Source organism: Enhydra lutris, unplaced genomic scaffold, assembly GCF_002288905.1.
Source record: "Enhydra lutris kenyoni isolate GAN:26980312 unplaced genomic scaffold, ASM228890v2 scaffoldscaffold10, whole genome shotgun sequence".
In the NCBI taxonomy this organism is placed as follows: domain Eukaryota; kingdom Metazoa; phylum Chordata; class Mammalia; order Carnivora; family Mustelidae; genus Enhydra; species Enhydra lutris.
The window spans coordinates 26472396-26495468 of record NW_019154094.1 but is presented as its reverse complement, the minus strand read 5'-3'; the positions used below and the strand labels follow the sequence as shown (position 1 = coordinate 26495468).

At 40.3% G+C, this 23073-nt stretch overlaps 1 protein-coding gene across 9 annotated transcripts in view; it reads right to left on the bottom strand.

Annotated features, from left to right (window-relative positions):
- LOC111143979 (melanogenesis associated transcription factor) overlaps positions 1-23073 on the bottom strand; it is a 224471-nt gene that overhangs the window by 27910 nt on the left and 173488 nt on the right. For 6 of the 9 annotated variants that reach the window (XM_022498025.1, XM_022498026.1, XM_022498027.1 and 3 more), the window contains exons 3-4: positions 1473-1700; positions 315-398 (exon numbers count right to left, since the gene is read on the bottom strand). In XM_022498025.1, the coding sequence (XP_022353733.1) occupies positions 315-398; positions 1473-1700 (312 nt within the window). Of the gene's footprint in view, positions 1-314; positions 399-1472; positions 1701-2730; positions 2898-23073 lie in introns of those variants that run through there. The other 3 variants (XM_022498031.1, XM_022498032.1, XM_022498033.1) reach the window with 3 other exon arrangements.

Here is a 23073-nt window from a genome sequence, read left to right as displayed (position 1 = left end):
ACAAATTTGTGTAACACATTCATGATATCTAAATGAAGTACAGCATTATTTTATTTTATGTACCAAAATTTATGTATTTCAAGTACTTTTAAATGACTTGAAGCAACTTAGGGAAAGTGCATTTTAAGTTTAATTTCCCTGAGTTATTTCATCATGAGACACTGAAGAAAATGGTCCTGTTCATAGCTTTATTAAAAAAAAAAAAATCAGTGAGGGGAATGAAACCCTTGAGTCATCAGGAAGGTGTGATGAGCCACAAATATAGATTCTCACTACAAAGTGTGACATCCTTGGGCTGCCGGGTCATTCAGTACCTGCATGCACGATGCTCGTGAATGTGTGTTCATAGTTGGGCATTCGCTTTCCGCCCTGTTTTGCTCTTCAAACTTATAAAATCCCTGCAAAAACACAAGCAAAATCAGCCCATGACTTGGATTGGCAAATGACTTTTCAATGACATGTTCACACGAGGCTGATGACGCGGCAACAAGATGGACTAATAAGCTTTTTCAAACAAAGTGGAATCTGACCGAGAAATAAAATAGCGCAGAAAGAACTTCCACCAGATCAGCTTGAGAGATGACAATTATGGACAGAGAAAAATAAGACAGTTGGTTTGGGCACAGGGGAAAAGACTTAGTCCCTCTGGAAATTAAAACTCAGCAACTTCAGAAGAGTCACCTCTGAAATCCCATGAACATTTCAGAGTACAGTAAAACTCCATTAAAATGAGGCTTATCATCTTATAATTTGGAAATGACGGGCATTAAGTCACAACTCTTCCCCTCAGGTATTTTTAGGCTTCCAATTTTGATGCAACAATTAGCTTGAGGTGTGTTTGAATCTCGTCTCCAATCCGGCCTTTACAAAAGCAGGTTTCACGGCAGCGGCAATCTTATTACGAAACGGAATTTATCTAGCAATTAAAACCTTAGATTTTCTGTTAAATTCTCATGTGCTACATTACTCAAATCCGTCCACGCACATGCTGTGCTTTTTTTTTTTTTTACTTCAACTCAGAGAGAAATAAAAATAATATTCCAGACATTCACAACAAGCGGAACTTCTAAACCGCCTGTCCCACACCTTTTCTATTTTTGCTTTTCCTTCTCCACCTTGCCTTCTCCTCTCTCTGCGTTTTTCTGGCTTTGTAAATGGAAAGGCATTGAAGAGAAGAGAGCGCTCGGCTCACGGAGCGGAAACAGGGTGGGGGGGTGGGGGAGAAAGTGTCCTCCTCGCCTCCACGTCCCACTCTGGAGTGCCCAGGTGTCCCAACCTGAGGCACAACCCAACAGGACCCGGTGATGGCGTGAAGAGGCTGGAGCGCGGTGGCCACACGGCAGAATGTGGGACAAAGACTGGCGCATGTGGCCCCGCAGACAGACTAGAGTCCACAGTCAAGTGTGGGAATAATAGCCAACAGACATTCATTTAGTGTAAGAAGACAGGAGAGGGGAGGAGACATGAATTACCTCTTTTTCACAGTTGGAGTTAAGTGTGAGCATAGCCATGGGGCTGTTGGGTGCGCTGCTCCCCGGCACTGGTGGCATGACATGATCGCCAGGCTGGTTTGGACATGGCAAGCTCAGGACTTGGTTGGCATGTTTATTTGCTAAAGTGGTAGAAAGGTACTGCTTTACCTGCTGCCTTTGGGCTTGCTGTATGTGGTACTTGGTGGGGTTTTCGAGGTGGGTCTGCACCTGAACATAGCCACGGAGGGAAGAGAAGACAGCGCCGTTATTTGTGAGTTTCGGTCGGCTCTTTTCTCACGCACAAACATGAGACTGGCCAAGTCCACCAACAGAATAAATTATTAAGCCCCTGTTATGTACCAGGCACTGTGCTAATGGATTTTGATATTACTGAAGTTTAAAGGCTAACACTCAGGATTTGGGGTAATACTTTGCCCTGTTTTAGTTCCCCTGCTAATTAGCTGCACATCTCTTTGAAACCTTGTGCCCTTTTTGCTCATGTCCAATAATTTAAAATTCACAACCATCTGGAGGGCAACACTTTCCCCAACACGACTGTCAGGGTTTACTGAGATCAGAAGGACAATCTAGAAAAAGGAGCCTAACAATTTATTTTACTTTCCTTGGCAAACAGAACAGCTTTCTGTTTAAAAACAACAAAAACAAACCTCCTTAAGAGCCAGCTGTAAACGGTTGTAGAAAATAAACAGAAACATTCTGATGATTAAATCAACTAGTTGTAGATTAATTCCTCCCACTTTCATTTGGACATGATTATTCAACATTTTAATTAAGATCTTGAACTCAACATAAAAAGCAATTTATGGGAAGCAGTTTCTTTCAAAATGCCTCACACTTACATGTATGTGTTTTTCAAGGCATGACTGTGAAGCCACCAGGATCTTTTTCCTCCTTTCTTAGAAAAACTAATACAGAATTAAAAATGCTTTTTAAAAAAAATCAATGATACTCAATTTAAAGTCACTTTTTCCTTGATAAACACAATTTAATCTTATGAGCTCTGAACAGGAGCTGATGGAGAGAGCACAGCCAGGCACTAGGGGAAAAAAAAAATACCCTACTAATATTTACTTTGTTCAAAACCACATTGAATTACCTCTTACGGTATCAAACAGTAAACAGCATTAAACTAGTAGACCTGCACTTATTGGAAAGAGTACAATAACATGAAAAGGCAAATTACTCAATTTACTGCATTACATTTCAGACACTACATATGAATAAGAATAAAGCTCACCTGATAGTGATTGTATTCTAGCATTTCCAGCATAACAACGTTTTAGGTGGCCCCAGTCCAACAAGAGAAACGGTAGACTATTCACTCCCTCTACTTTCTGTAATTCCAGTTCAAAGACTGACTGGCATAGAGAAGGCACTATAAACAAAGTATCCCGAGACACCACCGGAAACTTTATCACAGCAGCCCTGCTTATAATAACCTAAGCTAATTAGTTATGCATGTAAAAAAAACCCATTCGCACAAGAGGCTTTTTTTTTTTTTTTTTCTTTTGGAAGCCCTACGAGTTTGGTCTTCAATATTGGTATCAATTTTCCCCCCTGGCTTGACGTCATGCTTTTTTCATAAATATAAAAGAACCTTTTTAAGTGATGAGCTATCAAAGTCAAACTCACTGTCAGATCAAGGCCAATTCACTATTCATCTTTAGTTCCAGTAGTATTAATAGACAATGGTATTTCTCTTTCAGCAATAGGTTAAGAGCTAGATGCCCCCTTTGGAGAAGACACTGCCTAAAAGCTACTGTTACACTTGAGACTTTTCTAATGGCCACATAACGGTAACTGCCAACTGCAGGAAGAGTGTCTATGGAGGAGTCTCTGTGCTGCACTTTCAAGTTCAATGGCCTCATCCTGTACCCTGGTTTCAGTGAGCATCTTATTCTTAGCTGCATGGAAATGTAACTTCCCTACTGACCTCACATCAGAAAGAAGGGAAAGTATTCTAAACAGAACAAGAAACACACACGCGCACACGTATAGGACTGGATGTGTATTTATGCGGAGAATAAGAAATAAATGTCTCCCCAATTTAACCAAGTTGGGAAGCATGAAAACTTTACTAAAAATCTTTTATTATAATTCTTAGGGATAGAGAAAAGTAAGAGTGATCATATGCACAACTGATGTATATTTACTCATTTACTTGTTCCATTATTTACTGTTACTATGTGCTGAATGCCAAGCAAGACACGGAATAGACATTGTGCCCAAACAGACCTGACAGCTTTATGAAACTTGCAGTCTGGTGTGAGACAAAAGAAGAAAAAGGCAAATGAGTATATATGTAAAAATTAGGATAAATGATCGATATTCACTGCTGAAATAGGGAGATATCTTAAGGACAAAAATTTTGAAATTCAGTAATTTGATCCAAATGCCCAGGAAAAATGAAGTCCTTTATGTTGCCAATCTTAAATTGTTTCAAATGACTGATCTAACATGCACACAGAGGTTCAGAGAGACATTTTAAGTGTATGAAAGGGTCCAGACACAATAATGATGAGGACAACAGACATTACTAAAATAAACCCAAAATGAGGGCAATGGGTGTAATGTGCTTATTTCACTATTACACTAAAAAAAGAAAGGGCTACACATTTAAAAATAAATGTTAATTCACTGGCAGATCCTTATTCTTTAATGAATTAAAATCTGATGCTTCAATATGGAAGGAAGAACCTGCTCTGTGTTCAGCGTTGACAGTGGGCTCTTTACTATATGTAGGTTGGGGTAATCAGAGTGGAATGTATTTTGTCCCTTTCTGCCAGTGTCTTTTTAGTTTTCAAATAAGCTAGGTACAGTTTGGCTACCAACACTATACAGGAGGTAGAACATCTCCAGCTGTTTCCAACCCAAACACTGAAAACAGGTAACAGCAAGGAGGAAGGTGAGCTCGAGATAATAGGGGGTGGTGAGGTCTGTGGCAAACTAGGACGCACACGTCTAAGAAGAGCTGACATAAGCTGCAGCTGATTGTGGCCATATGGGTATACCACCCCAGTCTAGACCTTCCAGTTTCGAGATACAGCTGGCAAAGAAAATTTTTTTCAGTTAAGTCTCCTAGATGAAAAAAAAAAAAAAAAAAAAAACAAAAAAAACCCTGATGTCCAACTGTTTGACTTCTCATCCTGCATGGGACAAGGCACACATACCTGTGGGCTGGACTCAGTCCATAAGCCAGAATGTGGTCTCCACTTCACACCCTCCTTGCGGATAATCCCCCATCTACATTCCCTGGGGCAGGATGGGGGGGGCAGGTTCTGAGGGGGCAAGTAACTGCCTACATCCAGGCATTTCCTGGCGCCCCCCGACAGTCAGCATGCCTGAGAGCACACTCAGCAGAAGACTTAAGGATTCAAAACCTGTGTTCGAATTAAGACTTTGCATCTTCACTGTTAAAGTGACCCTTTGCAAGTCACTAACTCCTCCAGGCTTTCATCTTCTCCCATGCTCAAGAGGGATGGTAACTGGGCCTGCATCATGGAGGTATTACAGCATTAAATGAAATCACACTTCTGACAGGCTTACCAATATATCTGAAAAACAGTAGTTCTCAAACTTTTTTTTCATTTGTTTGGTTTGGTTTTAAAACCATTTTCAGTCCTTCAAGTTTAGATTGTCTCTGTAAGTTATATCCATCAGTGGTTACCATTTTATGAACTAGAGAAGCAAGTTTTAAAAATGTACACAAGCATACATTCCACTGGCCATCAGAAGAATGACATTTTAATGCTCGTGAAGTCTTCGTAAAACTCTTCTGTAAAGTCACAAGATGAGCATGAAAGAAGGAAAAGAAGCACTCTGTATTATTAAGAAAATAGTTTTGACCTGGCAGAAGCACTGCAAAGGGTCTTGGGAGACCCTCCAGGCTCTCTGACTTTGAGAAGGGCAGATCTAGAACCTTATCACCTCCCCATTCTAGCCATGCTAGTCACCACTGTGCAGCAGTGGGGTGTGACACAACCTGTGTATCTTGCCTCCCTTGGCTAGAAGACACTAGAGGAAGGCACTCAACCCTCTACCTTCCTCACAGCAATATTATGAGGCTCTAAAGTCCTATGACAATTTTAAAAGCCATATAAATAAGATCTTCTGTCTTCAACCATCCTACACCATAGCTTTTTAGTTAGTGACTTCCCCTGTGTTACTTTCTAAATAGCCAACCAAGCGAGCATACAAAGGAAAACATATATGTAACATTAAACATCTGAATGATTTCCTGAGAATTTCGGCATGGGGTTGAGCTTCAAACTAACTACCTGACTTAATGAATTCGGAGAGCAAAGTTAGGTATTGCTGGGCCCTTGAAGCACAGTCAACAAAATAAAGCTAGAGCACTTCTGACTCCATCAAGAGATACTATTTTGTTGATAAAAGGGATATTTCGTATAAATCAAGTATGTTAGCTATCTCGTTGTAGTGCAAAACTCCAAAGGCTGTGAAACTCTTTGTCCTTGTTACTGCTACTATCTTTTCGTGCCTTTTCCTTTCTTCATTCAGATCCTGAACTGATACCCAGAGAAGTGGAATGGATCACCTTCTGTCACACTAGCTGTGCCACTTCCCGGGTGACAATGACAGGTTATTTTCCATCAGTTTCATTCGAAAGAGATCCGGAAGCACATCAGTGTGAGATGGTGCCTAGAGATATTACCATCTTGAGTGACAAAAGAATTCACCACAGGGGAAAAAAAGTCCCATCTTAAGGTCCACGGTTCTTCTATTCCCTCTATTTGGAAACCAGAATGTAAATAAAACTGAGGGAAGATTCCCGTAATTCTTTTAGCTCACAAATTTATTATTTTTTTTAAACACATCAATGGAAAGTTCAGATTTCTCATTTAATGTTTAGGGAGATGATGTGTCCTGTTGCTCAATAAGGTTCAGGAATCTTAAAGAGATTATAATTCACTCAATTACTATCCACTACTGACTGCCTCCCACTACCAGTCTTTGATATTGTTTTTTTTTAATGACAATTTATAGAGATGGTCAGTTATGCAATCACCATCCCTGAAAAACATGGTAAAACAGAGAAAGCTAGCTTTTAAAAATGACTTGGGCCAAGTCTTGTCCAGGGTCACATTTGACAGTGGCAGGGCTCTTTTCAGTTCCACAACTGTAATGTTACCACTACAGAAACCTCAAGCCCAAAACACATGTTTTCAGACACTTAGTCATGTTTTTCTGTACAGACTATATAAAGGTGTCCTTAAGAGAAAGTAAGAGTGAGGATATGAATCCTGACCTAAAAGGATAAAAATATCGGATGCAAACAAAAAGCAAAACTAAAGAAGACTCACATAAAGGAGACGTACAGGGGATCAAGGCCTGATGAGCCCAAGACCCTCTCCCTAGCTTGGGGGTCTGCCCATCAGCCCAACTGGGCCCGCTCCTTATTTTCGTACGGCCCGTAAACTAAGGATACATTTTATATTTTTTAATGGTTGGAAAAGAATCAGAAGGAGAAAAGTTCATGATACATGAGAATTATGGGAAATCCAAATTTCAGTGGCCATACATAACGTTTTCTTGGCACACAGCCATGCCCATTCATTTACATATGGCCCAGGGCTGCTTTCTCGCTGCAGGTCGGAGATGGGTACAGCCTGTCTGGCCTCTGGAGCCTCAAAACCTCCTACCTAGATTTTTACAGAAAAGGCCAACCTCTGCTCTATAAGGAAGTCTTACCTAACTGGAGTTCAGCTTTCTTATTAAATATAAGTTTTAAGAAGGAAATGATGAGGTGCCTTTTCTAAGGAGAAATAGTGTATGGAGATACAATTTTGTAGTTGTTTCACCAAAAGTTGTCTAAAATGGACAAGCAGCCATGTAGGAACCCAGGATATGCTTAAATTATCCTTGTTTTAAAGATACACAGAAAATCTGAAAAGAGAGTTCAAAGACGTGCCAGGGTTGGAAATCAAACCAAGGTCTTCATCATTCTGTCCCAGTGGCAAACTATAGTGTCGCCCTTGGTCACTGATGGATTTTGATCTAGGGCTTTAACTTAGTTAAGGGGAAAAGATAAAACTATGTAAATCCAGAGGTATAGTCACATACTCTATGTGTGCACACACAAATATATATAAATTTGTATACCATTTCTTTGGTCTGTATCCTTTCATACAACTTCCTATCATATCACTTTGTAGGATCATTAGGCTTCTGAATTCAGAGATATGAGTTATAAATGTGTACAGAAGGAGAAGATGGCAAATCCAGTTTTCTAAAATTATGATGTGTTAATAGAATAAACCAGACGAGCTTTACCAAAAATTCCTAACAGCTCTTTTATCCTTAGCTGATGACCTATAAAACAGTGTGCTTATTATAAATATAAACCACAAGGTGGGTATGCTTTGGGTTCCTGGCTAACAATATTTAGTAGCCTTAGGAAAAAGAGAGTATTATTGTAAGTAAATTTCTACCATATAAATGATCTTTCCTCTCCCAGACTAAAATAAACCAAAGGTCTGAGTATAAAAAGAACATCAAGTGTTATCTCATCCAAATAGAAATATGAGATTTAAGAGTGGTAGCTGTCTGCCTGCAGAGTATTTATAATCCCAGAATAAAAAACACCACTTTCAGAATCAAACTCCTATAAGAGAAGCAGCAAAACCCAATAAATGTAATGCTTTACTCACTTTAATAGAAAACTACGCATTTACAGGTCCTATACTCTGAAGGTTATATCAGTCATTGTGCATGTATATGTCATAATAAACAGCAAAATTTTAAAACATATATTAAAAAGAATTAGCGTTCATTCACTCAAAATTCTCTACCCTGTACCAGACACTGTGCATTTTATATTCGCTCCAAATTTAGGTCATTTAAAAACAAAACGAAGAAATCACTTGGATAACCACAAAGATTTCTTGAAAGCTTCTTCATGAAGTTGGTTTTTTTTTTAAATCATATGATAACTGATTGAATCAGAAGCAACTAAAAAGAAATCTCATTTTGATAGTTTGAAACTCTTACTTTGAGTCACTGCTATCTGAGCCTATACCCAACTGCCTTCATACCACAGAAATCAAGAACTAAATATAGGTTTGAGTGCAACCTTAATGTGTATATAAATCACCTGGGATCTTGTTAAATGCAGTGTGATTCTGTAGGTCTGGGATGGGACCCGAGATCCTGCATCTATAATAAGTTCCCAGGGGATGCCCACCCTACTGGTCCATGGACCACTCTATACCTTGAGCGCAGTGCTGTAATACGTTCTCACCTGGACTTCTCCGCAAAAAGTGATATGTTCATAATGCATTCAATAAATATTGCCTAAGTGACAACCAGACGCCAGACAACCGCCCTCATCTTACCCAGGCTGTTCCTCAGGGAAGGTCCTACAGAGAAGGGGACAGGTAAGCACAGGCCAGAAGGTGGGGAGGAGACGGGCCGGGCAGGTCGGTGGGAGGACCATCCCAGCAAACTGCAACAGTCCTCAGGTATGAACTAAGCTCACCTGCTCCAGGAACAGCAAGAAGGCTCCTACTACACAGTCCTCTCCCGGCTTCCAATTTAACACAAGCACCTCATTCTCCTCTTACCTCTTTCATCATTCCTTCTCAGTCTCCTTGGCTAGTTCTCTCTTCTGCTCTTTTAAATCTCAGAGTGTCCCAAGGCTCAGAGCTTCATTTTCTCTTTGGACGCACACAGCCCCAGAGAGCTAATCTCAGGGATTTCAACGCTCGGTTCGGGTATCTCCAAACTCCGGATTCACTTCTACCTGCCTAGACCACAGCACCATTTGGAGCACTGCAGGCATCCCGACCTTTACATAGTCATCATCCCCTCCAAACCAGCTCCTCCACCATCTTCCCCGTCGCAGTAGATGGCAACTCCATCTATACAGGAAATCACCTTTTTTTTCCTTGTAGGTCAAAAAAGTGGTCCTCATATGGTTGGACCTAGCTGCTCATTCAAAAATTGGTCATCTTTGACTCTTTTTTTTTTTTCTTCTTCACACCCTCTATCTACTGCATCAAAAAACTGTTGGCCCCTTCTTCAGAATATATCCAGAATTTAACAGATTTTCACCACCTCTACGTTACCATCTGATCCATGCCATCATCATTTCTCACATGGATTACTGAAAAGTCACTGGACTCTTCTACTGGCTTTTGTCTGTGCCCTCTTGCAGTTTATTTCAACACATCAAAAGAGTGATCCTTGTAAAATATGTCAGATCACATCAGCATTCTGGGGGGAAAAACCCTCTGTAATGGTTCCCTATTGATCTCTGAGGGAAAACTTAAAACAAAAAAAAAAAAAGTACTTACAATGGCTATTAAGTCCCTAAACCAGTGCCACCCCTCATACTTGTTAGAAACAGAGCCTCAGGCCTCACCCCAGACCTAATGAATGAAACTCTTTGGGTGGGAACCAGAAATCCATGTTTTAACAAGCGATCTGGGTAGATTCCTCTGCACATCAAAGTCTGAAGACCCCTGCCCTCTTTGCCTACTTCTCCCTTCACCCTGGGATCATGACCTGTCTTATTTTATCTCCCACAACCATTCTAAGAGTTTATTCAAAATCCCAACCTATTCCCTGCCAGGGCTCCTGATCGCCATATAACCTGCTCTCCTGTGTACAGAACATGGCTTGGCACATAGTAGGCACTCAGCAAGAATTTGGTCAATCAGTGAATGAACGGAGCGACTGTGGCTGAAGGGCATGAATGTGGGGGAGAAGAAAAGCTACGGACAAGGAGTCAGACTGTGCAGGGTTGAAGGCTAGGATTCTGAGAGCCTCTAGAAATGTTCTGAGGAAATGGAGAAGTGACAAATGCCCTCTCTTCCTGACTAATTCAGGAAGCTCTGGAGGAACTAAATACGCAGGCTAGGCAGTGATTCATAGCCGGCCTCCCTACTCAGAGAGATAAAGGAGACTTTTCTCTTTAGGGTCTTCCCAAAGACTGTCAATTCTTAGAGCTTTCATCTACAAGGCTTAGGGTCCTGAGGGTCTAGGACACATGGCCAGGAGCCTGGAGATTTGCCTCCATGTCTAAACCATGGCACACCATTAGTCACAGTTAAAGTAGAGGTCCCCAAGCACGTGGTCCATGGGCACAGTTCACAGGTGTGGCTTACAATTATCTCAGTATTTAATTAAAAACTGGGAATTTTCACACCAAATTTTGGAATTCTGGTTTCTCTGGATAAATCAGAAGATCTAGCAACACTAAAGCATATTCTAGTGGGCCACCAATGGACAGAGTGGAATAGCAGCTTCCCTCTTTGGATGGGCCACTTACTCTTCATTTTTCCTGTGTTGTACCACTCCCTGTGGCCACAGTAACAGTTGTGTCCTCCACTCACCAATCTCCCTGACTCCTGAAGGCAACTGAACTGCAAACCCTGCTTATCCTTTAAACACTTCCCATTCCAAGGGTCGTTCCAAGCCTGATAGAATGGGTAGCATACATATGCTTACAAAGCCACATTAAAGGAACAGTCTTATGTGATAGAGGAGAGAATATAAAATAAATTGGTATAACCTGAATACATAAACAGTTGTAAACTTCCTGAAGATACATGCACGCCCATTCAACAATTAAACAATCAAACACTTTTCTAAGGAAAAGATACAGGAAAAGGTTTAAGTACAAGGATGTCCATCAGAGCATTAAGAGAATGGTGAAATTACTACCCTAAAGCCCATGGCTGGGTTCCGTAGTAGTTTATGAGGATACGGCCATGTCCATTTGTTTGCATGTAGTCTGTGATGGCTTTCAAGCTAGAACAGTCCTAGAGCAGACTTGAGCAATAGACCTCATGTCCCCCCTTTACAGAAAGTTTGCCAATCTTAAATCTTTAACAACAATAACAAAATGGAAACAAAAATCTAACAGCAGGCAATGGGTTAAATTAATTACAAGATGGCCACGTAAGTTCAGAGTTCCCCCAACTTTGGCCAGTTGGCCCTGGGGTCAGATACTTTCCCGTTATGGGGCCGTCCTACAAACCATACGACAGTCAGCAGCATCCTTGGCCTCTCCCCAATAACATGCCAGTAGTGTCTTCGTTGCAACACCCATTGTGACAACCAAAAATGCCTCCAGACATTCCAAACATCCTTGGGGGAGCAAAACTGCCTCCAGTCGAGAACCACTGCATGTAGATGGATACAATACAGTCATTAAAAACCATATCTTACAACACAATTTAATCAGCAGGAATGTTCAGAATGTACATAGAAATCCAAAGCAACTTAGAAACACTAGATACCCTGTGATCCTAAACTGGCTTAAAAATGTTACTTATATACCAGCATAGGCAAAAAAAGACCAATTACCAATCATTCAGCGACCTTAACCATGACTATTCTGGGATGATGCAATTATAGGGGGCTGTTAATTTATAGGGGTGTTCCCCCATCTTCTATAATCTATGGGGCATCAATTGTGTAATTTAAAAAAATCTAGGGGTGCCTGGGTGGCTCCATCATTAAGTGTATGCCTTTGGCTCAGGTCATAATCCCAGGGTCCTGGGATCGAACCCCACATTGGGCTCTCTGCTCGGTGGGAAGTCTGCTTCTCCCTCTCCCACTCCCCCTGCTTGTGTTCCCTCTCTCGCTGTGTCTCTGTCAAATAAATAAATAAAATCTTTTTTAAAAATCCACAAACTGCACAAAAACTAAATTCTGCGGATCTGGATGAATAAAAATATATTCAGGCAGAATTCCTCTACTGAAAATTTTGCAAACAATACATTAATCCAAGAAATTGTTATATAATGATGAAATCTGTCTCATTTCAATTTTCCCTTGATCAGATTAAGAGGACCCTGTTATTCATGAAATTTTTAGTCCAACATTCAAGCCCAACCGTTTGAGTTTGTATAATATTTGACACATTTTTATGGTTTTGTAAAGGGCTGTGATTACGTGGTCCAGTGGTACCCTAATAATAACCCATTGTCAGGGCTCCTAACGGGGGCTGTGAGTGCAGCATTCCACGTGCTATAACTTTTCCATCTGCCCCAGTTTAGTAGGGCCTCAGAACTGCAGACGCCTTTTTGTCTTAGTATTTCCCCCCCAAAATGCCCCCATTGTTTGCAGTTTATCGGGTATTAGAGATCATTATGGCACAGGCAGCAAAACTCCTTTTCATAAGGGCCGGCACTCTTAAGAAACTGGCAGTGGTCAAGTTTGTCAAAGATGAAAACATTGCCCTGGGCTTAAGCAAAAGGTCAGTCAGAAATGAGAGCTGAAGGCTGCCGGTTTGAAGGTCAAGTCCACACTAGCTGCAAACTGGCAAAAAGCAGCGCCTCCTAATAACACAGACTTCAGGGTCCAGATCATAAGACCCAGGGGTCTCCTGGTTTTTGAGGAACTGCATTGTCTTAAGAAATTCCTAAGACTCGTTGCCTAGATTATGGGAAGAGGAAAACCTGGTTTGGAATAAACCGGCCCATGGGAGGGCTTTCGGGGCATTCTGGGCTCTGCACTGAGCCCTTCAGAGGGAGGCAAGTGGACTCTACGCTCCTTCCCTTCTAGTGCGTTCAGGCAACCAGCACGCACACGGGCACTCACTGAGCGTGTGGAGAACAGCAACTGCAGCTGGGCTCCTGGCGCCACAACAAACCTCTTTAATTTGGGGAAGCAGAGACAAGTGCAACGGAAACAAGTCGACAAAGAGAATTTCACACAGTGACTCAGTGCATTGCAGACAATAAAAGAAAGTTATTGGGAGAAGAGGCTGCTTGGTGGCGGTGGCATTCCAGATGAAGCCTGCGTGATAGGAAGAAGCCAGGTGCGTGGAGCTGAACTCCCGGGTGGGAAGCAGCCCGGAGCATGGGAGAAGCAAGGATGTCAAGGCAACAAGAGTCCAGCGGTGCTGGAGCGGTGACCAGGTCGGCATGTGAACTGAGACAGCCAATCGGGCCCCCCCCACCGATATAGGATTTTGTACACTCTGTGAGGAATCTGATTTTTCTTCTCTGCTACTTACAAGAAACCTTTCTTTCTTTGAAGGTTTTAAGCAGAGAAGTGACATGATCTGATGAACATCTGTAACACATCACTCTGGGGCTGATGTGGGTGGGAGGTAAGAACGGACACCGGAGGAACAACAGGAACAACTCAGAGCCTCCTACAGCCCCATATATGAGAAAGAATAATGACCTCGACTTCCAATATTAAGATACCATTGAATATGAAATACATGTTACCAGGTCTTGTGTCTGGCTTGCATCCAATTTCATTTAAGAAAAGCACATACAAAGAACTAACAACAACAAAGAAGATCTTACACGATGCTCTGAAATGTCTCACACCACCACCAAGAAGTTAGGGTAAATGATGCATATAGTTATAAAATACCCTATATAGACCTGTTTGGGGCCCACGAGCTAAGTGTATGGCCAGTTGTCAGAGTGCAGTGGAGAGAACTGATCTACTATGGTAAATATCTGGCTGAAATTTCAGATAGACCTGAGTTCAAATCCTAGCCAGGTTCTTAAATGCTTTGAATCTCGGTTTTCTATTTGCAAAAATGGGATCATGGATATGTACCTGGTAGCTGCTGAGCTTAATTAGTGTAAGTGACAACATGCATGAGAAGTGCTGAGCATGAAATAAATGCTCAAGAAATAAACACTGTTCACTATTATTGTGAGGCCCACATTTTTTGTTTTCCCATTCAAGCAGACCGGTATTAGGTCATTTAGCTCATCCATATTGGGGGCAGGGGGGAGTAAATCCACCTCAAAGGAGAGGAGAGGGCAGAAGGGAATGGGGGCCATGTTCAGCCTCTTCCAGGCAAGCTTTTACGACCTCCTTTTTAGCTGACTCAAGTATCACAGATGGATACTAAAGGTAGAAGTAGACAAACAACAATCTTAGTGCCTGGGACACTTGCTGGCAGGAATGTCTCATGGAAGGCTTTTGTGAAATTATTTTTCTCCTCTACTTGCCAAATTGGCTAGCTCAGTCACTGCTTCTTAAACTAGGCTTCAGGGAATCTGGGAACTCCTGAAAACGGCATGCAAACTTTTGAGGTGCATTTTTCCTAGGAAGACGTCTAATAAAAGAAAACAGTCAAAGGTGAAATTCTGTCTAGGATTTACAAGGGAGAGGGAGGTAGTAGGTACATGAGACCAGATGAGCCCTAAGTTGTCACTGTTGAAGCTGGAGATGAAGACGTGCAGGGTCCATTGATTCTATTTTTTTTTTTTAAGATTTTATTTATTTGACAGAGATCACAAGTAGGTGGAGAGGCAGGCGGGGGGTAGGGGGGAAAGCAGGCTCCCCCCTGAGCAGACAGTCTGATGCAGGGCTCGATCCCAGGACCCTGGGATCATGACCTGAGCTGAAGGCAGAGGCCTAACCCACTGAGCTACCCAGGTGACCCTACACTATTCTATTTTTATACGAGTTTGAAATAACCTATAAACATTCACGTACAACATATATATTTATGTATAAGGTATTTCATGGGTACTCATTTTTAACTTCATTTCCTATAAAAAGGCAAGTCTTATGGTAACATATTTACTAAGCAAGCACTTAGTTAATCCATCAACATATCATAAGCATAAATGTCTGTTTTTTTGTTATTGGGGTTTTTTTTTTTTCTTGCTTTTCTGGACTTATGCCCAAACTTGCTTCTCAAAATGCTGATTTTATGTTCTATGAATTGATGGTGGATTCAGTATGGTCCCTGCCATTCCTCTGTGGTGGTGTCAGCTTGAGCAACTCTCAGAGAAACATCTTGTTTACAAAAGTAATTTGGATCTGTCCATGGAGTGTTCTCACTGATCAAAGCAGGAATGTGTATTTTAGCCACAAATAAGACATTTATTTGCACATAGGGTACAAAACTGAATTCAGACTGACCTTTTCAGATCAGGATCTGGACTACCTCTTTCAAACAAAATGCCCAGTGATCTGTATTTATGTCAGATAAAAAAGACGAGCAACTGAAGCTTAAGTTTATAAAGGTATTTAGAAGGAGTTGTTTTTATTCATTAAAAAACATTTGCAAAAAAATGATTCATCGCACTCTCCAAAGCAAATTCTCAGAGGGACTTGAAATATGTGTGTGTGTGTGTGTATATATATATATATATATATATATATATATATATATATATGTAGGAGGCACTTCTTTGGGAAAGAAAGGTGAGAATTTTGAAAAGTGTAAGAAAATGGGAATATACTGGGACTTCTCACAATGAGGATAAAGAAATAAAAAGTGACACCGAAATAATGATTAGCACTTACTAAGTACAGGGATTTTTTCTAAAAGTTTTCAATGGATGTGCTCATTTCATCTTCGCTCCAACCCTATGACATAGGTAGGAGCTGTCATTATTCCCGTTTTAGGGAAGAGAAAACTGAGAATTCTTCCTAGCCACTGCCATGTTACGAGTTATCTACAGAATTCATTTTTCAATGTAGTATTTCTGGTTTTGATACTGTACAGTTTCTGTAATAACTACTTCTTTTGTATTCATGCTTTCACACTTTTGTTATAAATAAGGCTCTCTTTAATCTTTGATCTTCTACCTAGGTGGACATGGGGCATTTAAACCAAAGTTCTACTCAGTTCCTAAATGAACAGATGCAGGCGCTCAGGCCAGCAGTGGGTCAAAGAAGACAGGACTTTACAACAGAGAAGTTAAAGAGAACATTTGTTACGGGAAAACTGCCTCAGGACTCTGAGTAATTTAAGAGTTGATGTCTTTTCTTTCTTTTTCTTTTTTCTGGGGGGGGGGGGGGGGGCGGGGGGGGGCAGCAGGCAAACAGAATCTTCCAGACTCAATAGGAATTTTGTTAACCAAAAGCATCTAAGTATCATGCGGTTTCTAAAGGAAAGATTAAACTATTGTACAATATAGTAATTCTTTTATGAGAAATAAAATGGGCCACTGTATTAGAGAAATGCCAATTGCCACACACCTAATTATAAACCGTTATCAAAATAGCTAGGGAAGAAGAGAAATGTGCAGATCACCCTTTTGTAAAAAAGACCCACTGGCTGCACTATATAGTTTGGATAAAAACAACAAAAAGTGATGGTTTTATCAGTCCCCAAAAATCTATATACTGCACACAGTAAATGGAAAGAAAGCCCTCAATGCGAAAGAAAATCCCTCATTCCTGTCCTCAAGGAGCTTATAGCTGTAGCGTTAGTGACAGTGGGAGGAAAAGGACACACACACACACACAAATTTGTACTTAAGGTGCCCCTACCCTTTAAAACAGCGGTTCTCAACCACGGGTGATTTTGCCCCATGAGGAACATTTTCTGGTTGTCATAGCCGGGGGTACCAGGGGTCGGGGGAAGGCTGCAGTCCCCCAGTGGGTAGACAGGGGCGATGATGCCACACACAGTACGGTACCCAGCACAGCTCTTCATGGGAGGGAATTACCTAGCCCCAACATCAACGGTGAGAACCCACAACTAGGAGATGGGGGGTCACTTCCTAGCACCAACCCTCTCAGAGGTAGTTTCAGGAGAAGGCAGTGAAACCAGTCAAGGCACAGGAAGGGCACAGATACCCCATGAACCACAGATGTGCTTCCTTTTGGTATCTGGGCTCCGCAGTGAGCCAAAGGTCACTTCATACCCTGTCTTGACATGCAAAGGACAACTTCTTCGTCAATTGTGAGGAGGAAATGTCATCACGGTGAATCGATTAATTCAAAATCCTTCATACTGGGCACCTGGGTGACTTGGTCGGTTGAGTGGCTGCCTTTGGCTCAGGTCATGATCCCAGGGTCCTGGGATCGAGTCCCACATCAGGCTCCCTGCTCAGCAGGAGCTCTCCCTCAGCTCTCCCTCTCCCTTTACCCTCCCCTGGCTTGTGCTCTCTCTCACTCACTCTCCCTCAAATATATAAATAAATAAAATCTTAAAAAAGAAATAACCCTTCACATCAACTAGACAATAATGTGGGAATGAAAAGTTATGCTAGAACACAGAACCATCAATTCAACACAATAATAAACTATCCCTAAAGCTATGCAGAATGAACACGGATGATTCCAATTATTCAAAAGCCTGCTGGGAACCTGCTTTGGTGTTTCTGAACATGAACTGTCAATCCCATGGAGTGTCACTCACAAGTCCCCTCTGTCCGACAAAATACGGAGTAAAGGAACATGCCAGTCCTTGCAAACAAAGTCGTTTGCTAGTGCTTAGTTTTACAGGGCTTCATGTAAGTCTTCTTTCTCATCCCAAACTGTCAATAGCAAAACAACCATAGTTCCTTGTCTATTCATTTTCTACAGAGTAAGGTGGAATTATCCTTTTCTTTTTTTTCTATTTTTGGGGGAGGGGCGGGGTTCTTCAAAAATAGTTTTATTTGAGTACAGTTAACACACAAGGTTACGTTCGTTTCAGGTGTACAACACAGTGACTGGCCAAGTCTGTAGGTCATGCTACTCTCACCCCAAGTGTAGCTACCCTCTGTCACCATACGGTACTATGACAATATCATTGCCTATATTCCCCAAGCTGTGCCCTTTATTCCAGTGACTTATTCATTCCATTACCTGAAGCCTGTATCTCTCTGTCTCTTTCACCCATTTTGCTCATTCCCCCACTCCCTCCCCTCTGGCAACCATCAGTTAGTTCTCTACTTATAGATCTGATTCTTTTCATTTACTCATCTGTTTTGTTTTTCAGATTCTACATATGATTGAAATCATATAATATTTGCCTTTCTCTCTCTGCCTTAATTCACTTGGCATTATATCTTTTAGGTCCACCGTGTTGTTGCAAATGGCAAGATCTCATCCTTTTCTGTTGCTGCATGATACCCACTATGTATCCTTTTCGATATATTTTTGAGAACTTTCGAAAGCCATTAATTTACCATTTTGCATCTGACACACGGTCTTTATTTTCTAATTTCTTTGAAAAGTACAAATGGAAGTGTAGAGATACTGACAACTTTTAAAGATGAAGAATGGGAGAGAAAGAGTCACACTGTGCAATTCTTCCCACTTCCATACATATTAGAAATTTTCCAGTTATAAAAAAAAAGAAAAAAGTATAAATAGACACACACACACACACACACACACACACACACACACGCAAATGTGGCCATGTGTGTTTACATAAAGTAATTTAATCCTGATGACTTCAATGGCAAATTCTTTGTGGTCTCAAGGATTTTAGATCTAGCTTTATTTTTCTATCTGCCTCCCCATCATCTACATTAAAAAAAAAAAAAATCTACGAAATGCTCAGGAAGGAAAAACAAACAACTCCCTAAAGTTGTAGAAATAGCACAATTAAACAATATCCTTCCCACATAATTCGTCTCAAAGGATGTCTATAAGAGACAAAATCACCCCAATGACCTTAAATGGACTTATCTTTTAGCAAAATGACAAGAGGTTTCAACTGGCAAACTGAAACTTCTTTGTATTAGGTGTTTTATCTAATTAGCACTCCAGGAAATGCATTTGTGGCGACCAAATGTGAGCATTCCCTTCTCTTCCGTTGGCCTTAAAATATGGAGGGATGCAGTTACACCTCTAATATAAAATAGTATGCGTGTGCAAGAGAGAGTGCTCTCTTCAAACGAAAGAAATGGTTAAGGAAAAGTGCGTAATAAAAGGTGAGGTAATATAGTAATTTTGACTTGTTTTTCCTTTAGACGGAGCATGATTATTTACTTAGCAAGAAGCCTTTTTCCATACTCAACATGGTCATTGGAGTGTATGAGAATGAGTTAACAGTACGATGTTCACCTTCTCTGTTCAGGGAAAAATTATTAGGGAAGAAAATTAACTTCTGCTGAGCATTTCTTCCATGTCAGGCATAATACAGGCCTTCAAATACATCAATCTTATTTGATGCAACCAAGGTAAGTGCTCTTGCCCATCTGCTCTTACAGATGGGAGAAACAAGAGCAGAGAAGTTCAATAACCAGTCCTATCCTACCTGCTTGTTCTCATACACTGACAGACCTAAACCTAAACCTTAGCTTGTTGGGCTCCTAAACCAAGTGAAATACCCAGGAAGCATTATGGCTTCACTTCTCGGGAGTGATCAGTATCCTGCCCAAGTAATATGGTAAATATGATTATTTAAAGACCACCAAAATTGTTACTGCAAAAAGAATGCACTAGAGAAAATTCACCAAGGGAATTTTATTGAATTATTATCATCTTCAAGCCTAGGGACCAGACAAAAGTTTTATGACTTTTCTTATTAAAAATGTAGTTGAAGATAATTTAAGGAATAAAGGTGAGCAAAGGAAAGGAAAAAAATATATCACAGATAATCCCAAACTGAGAGATCAATCCTGAAAGCATGATGGTGTTTATCTTTCTATAGGTCAAAGTAGAACTGTAATGTGGTCACCAGGCAACGTTAGCAGGACTAGAGCAAAATTTCTCGTGTTCAAAATGAGCAAGGTTCCTGCCTTCTTTCCTCCATTTTTCCTAAAGGGGGATTTATACATAACTCTAAAACAGAAAACATACTTGCTAGCCTACCCCCACCGAGATCAGCTAAGATTACACTCAATTCGATCTCTGAAAGTAGAGTTCAGATTTGGATTATTAATTTAAATTACATTCTACTACTCCTGACTCTTTACATGTTGTAGGGTCCCCATCCTAGAGAATACTTGGCTGTAATGAGCCCTTTGCTAGGTATCAAAGGAGTAGAAGTGGAGCCATTGATGTGAGGAATACAAGGAGTGTGCTGTAAGGAGAGACTTAGTGCTGAAAAATCCTGGGCTTTCCCCCAACCCTTCCACTTTTGCTAGGCTAATGTCTTTTCTACACTGTGCCATAAGTGCAACTACCCTCACCCAAGAGAGCATTACAACCTAGACCGGGTTCAAGGGCTAATCATGGCCAAAAAAAGGACAGAAACTGTATCAAGTCAAATATACCCATATTTCAAAGGCAAGAATGCTGAGTAATACCTAAGCATTTTCCTGAGTTCTCTGAGACCTGAGTTCTCAAACTATGTACTCTAACTTAAATTCCAATAACTTGAGTTTGCACAGATGAGATTCTTTTGGTCATTATTCCCAGCAACAGTCCACTGAGGTTTTTCGAAAGCATCCACACACATACATTTCCGTATAATAAAACCACCTCCTCGACAGAAGCCCCTTGACAGCAGAACAGACTTCCTTCTCATTCTTGTACTCTAATACTCAGCACAGCATCTGGCACGCATGAGACAGGTAATAAACACATCACAAATGAACAAGTGGTGACAAGAGAAACTCATAGGAGAGAGCAAGTCTCCTAAAGATTCAAAATGGTAGACAGACAGATTGACCAAAGAGGCTGGCTAATAAGCCATGGTATCATTTAATTCTAAAAGAACCCACTTGTAAATACTGTAATTGATTAATATCCACAAAGTAAAGACAGTATCTTTTTTTTTTTTAATTTTTAAATTTTTTTAATAAACACGTAATGTATTATTAGCCCCAGGGGTACAGGTCCATGAATCTCCAGCTTTACACACTTCACAGCACTCACCATAGCACATACCCTCCCCAATGTCCATAACCCCACCACCCTCTCCCTACCCCCCTCCCCCCGGCAACCCTCAGTTTGTTTTGTGACATTAATAAGGACAGTATCTTTCCAATAAATGTAACCCTGATAAAAATGAACATGTTTTACTTTAAAAAATACTGAGGCAAGTGGTGATAGTCACAAGGCAGCCATAAGCTTCTTATCATGCACATCAAACTACTTCATCTAGATACAGGGTACTTATTATTAGGTCACGTATTTGTATTCCTAATATCAATTTTAAAAGCACTGCTATGTGGTAAATGTTTGACTAACAAACAGCTTGCCTATGCCTGGCTGGCTTGGTCAGAAGAGCATTTGACTCTTGATCTCATGGTACTGAGTTCGAGCCCCATGTTGGGTATAGAGATTACTAAAAAAAAATCAAATAAAATGTTTTAGAAGTTCAAACAGCCTCAATTTTAACTCACTCAATTGTGAACCTACAAAATGTCATATCAAAAAGAGTCAGAAATGTGTCTACATTTAAATCAATTACAGAAAGGTATAAATTAAATATATTGATTTTTCCTATTAGAGAATGGAGAGGTAATAAGATACATCTCTGGGTTCTTAACCCCTAACATCCAGATGCCAGAGCTTTAGATAGGAACATCTTCACCATCATTTTTCATAATGGTAAAAATGCATCAGCAAGTTCCAATGTTTAGAAGAAATGGCAAAGAACATTTCATTTGAATTATTATCATGATGAAATTATTTCATTTAAGTTATTATCATTATGAAATTATTAAAATGATACATATGAAGAGTATACTGTGTAAATACACTTTATATGAAATATAAAAACACATGTGATATTGGAAAAAAACACAGTAAAATTTAAAAAGCTATGATTCCAGTTTATTAAAAATAAACTGGAAGGTTAGAAAAGATTAAGAAAAGTGCTTTTGTTGTTTTTTTTTGTTCTTATTTATTTATTTATTTGTTATTTTCAGTTTTTTTTTTTTTTAAGATTTTATTTATTTATTTGACAGAGAGAGAGATCACAAGTAGGCAGAGAGGCAGGCAGAGAGAGAGGAGGAAGTAGGCTCCCTGCCCAGCAGAGAACCCAATGCGGGGCTCGATCCCAGGAGCCTGGGATCATGACCTGAGCTGAAGGCAGAGTCTTTAACCCACTGAGCCACCCAGGCACCCCTTAAGTTTTTATTTTAATTCTGGTTAGTTAACATACAGTGTAATATTAGTTTCAAGAAAATTGCATTTTAAAAGAGCTTTGTATCAGAACAACAGAATACGATGACATTTTCACCTTTTCTACTTTCCAGAATTTGCCATATGACCATTATAATAACAATTTGCCAATTTCTTTTTTTTTTTTTTTTCCTTTTTTGTTTGTAGAGTCTGCCTCTTACTGAAGACAGTGGGGAAACGTAGTTATTTCTTTTCTGGCCTCCCTTGCCACTCAAAGTGAACACATGACTTAGGATTCACCCATCAAATGTGCCGGCACTGGAATGGGGCGCTAGAGAGAAGTAGAGGTACAACCCTGGATGTTCATGTTGCAAGAAGATTCAGTTCCAACAGAAGCAATGGAGCAGGCTCTAGCAGTAGTTCTCCAGACCAGCTCTGTGGTCTATACACTTGGAGGTTCTGCACCATGCCACACAGCTCCAAGCCTGGTTCTCCTACCTACCTCTGCAGATATCCCTACATCCTGTCTATAAATTTTTTTCTTTTAAAATTAACCAGAGTTGCTTATTGCTACTAGCTATTAAAAACTCTGACACAGGGCTAAGATTTGATTACTTTTACAGATACATATATCAGTGTGTTATAAATATGTATTTATTATAAAATACTACATATTTAAATGTACATGAATATATGCATCTATACAAATATATTTACATAGATATAAAGAGGAATTATTATTCATTAATCTTTATGTAGTAGGAACTTTTTACCCAAACAAGAACTGTTTGGCATGATTCATTTTTATTATGTCTGATTATGACTGTTTGGGTTTAAGGAATACAAACTCGAGTTTAGAAACAATCCTAACAATATGGGAAAA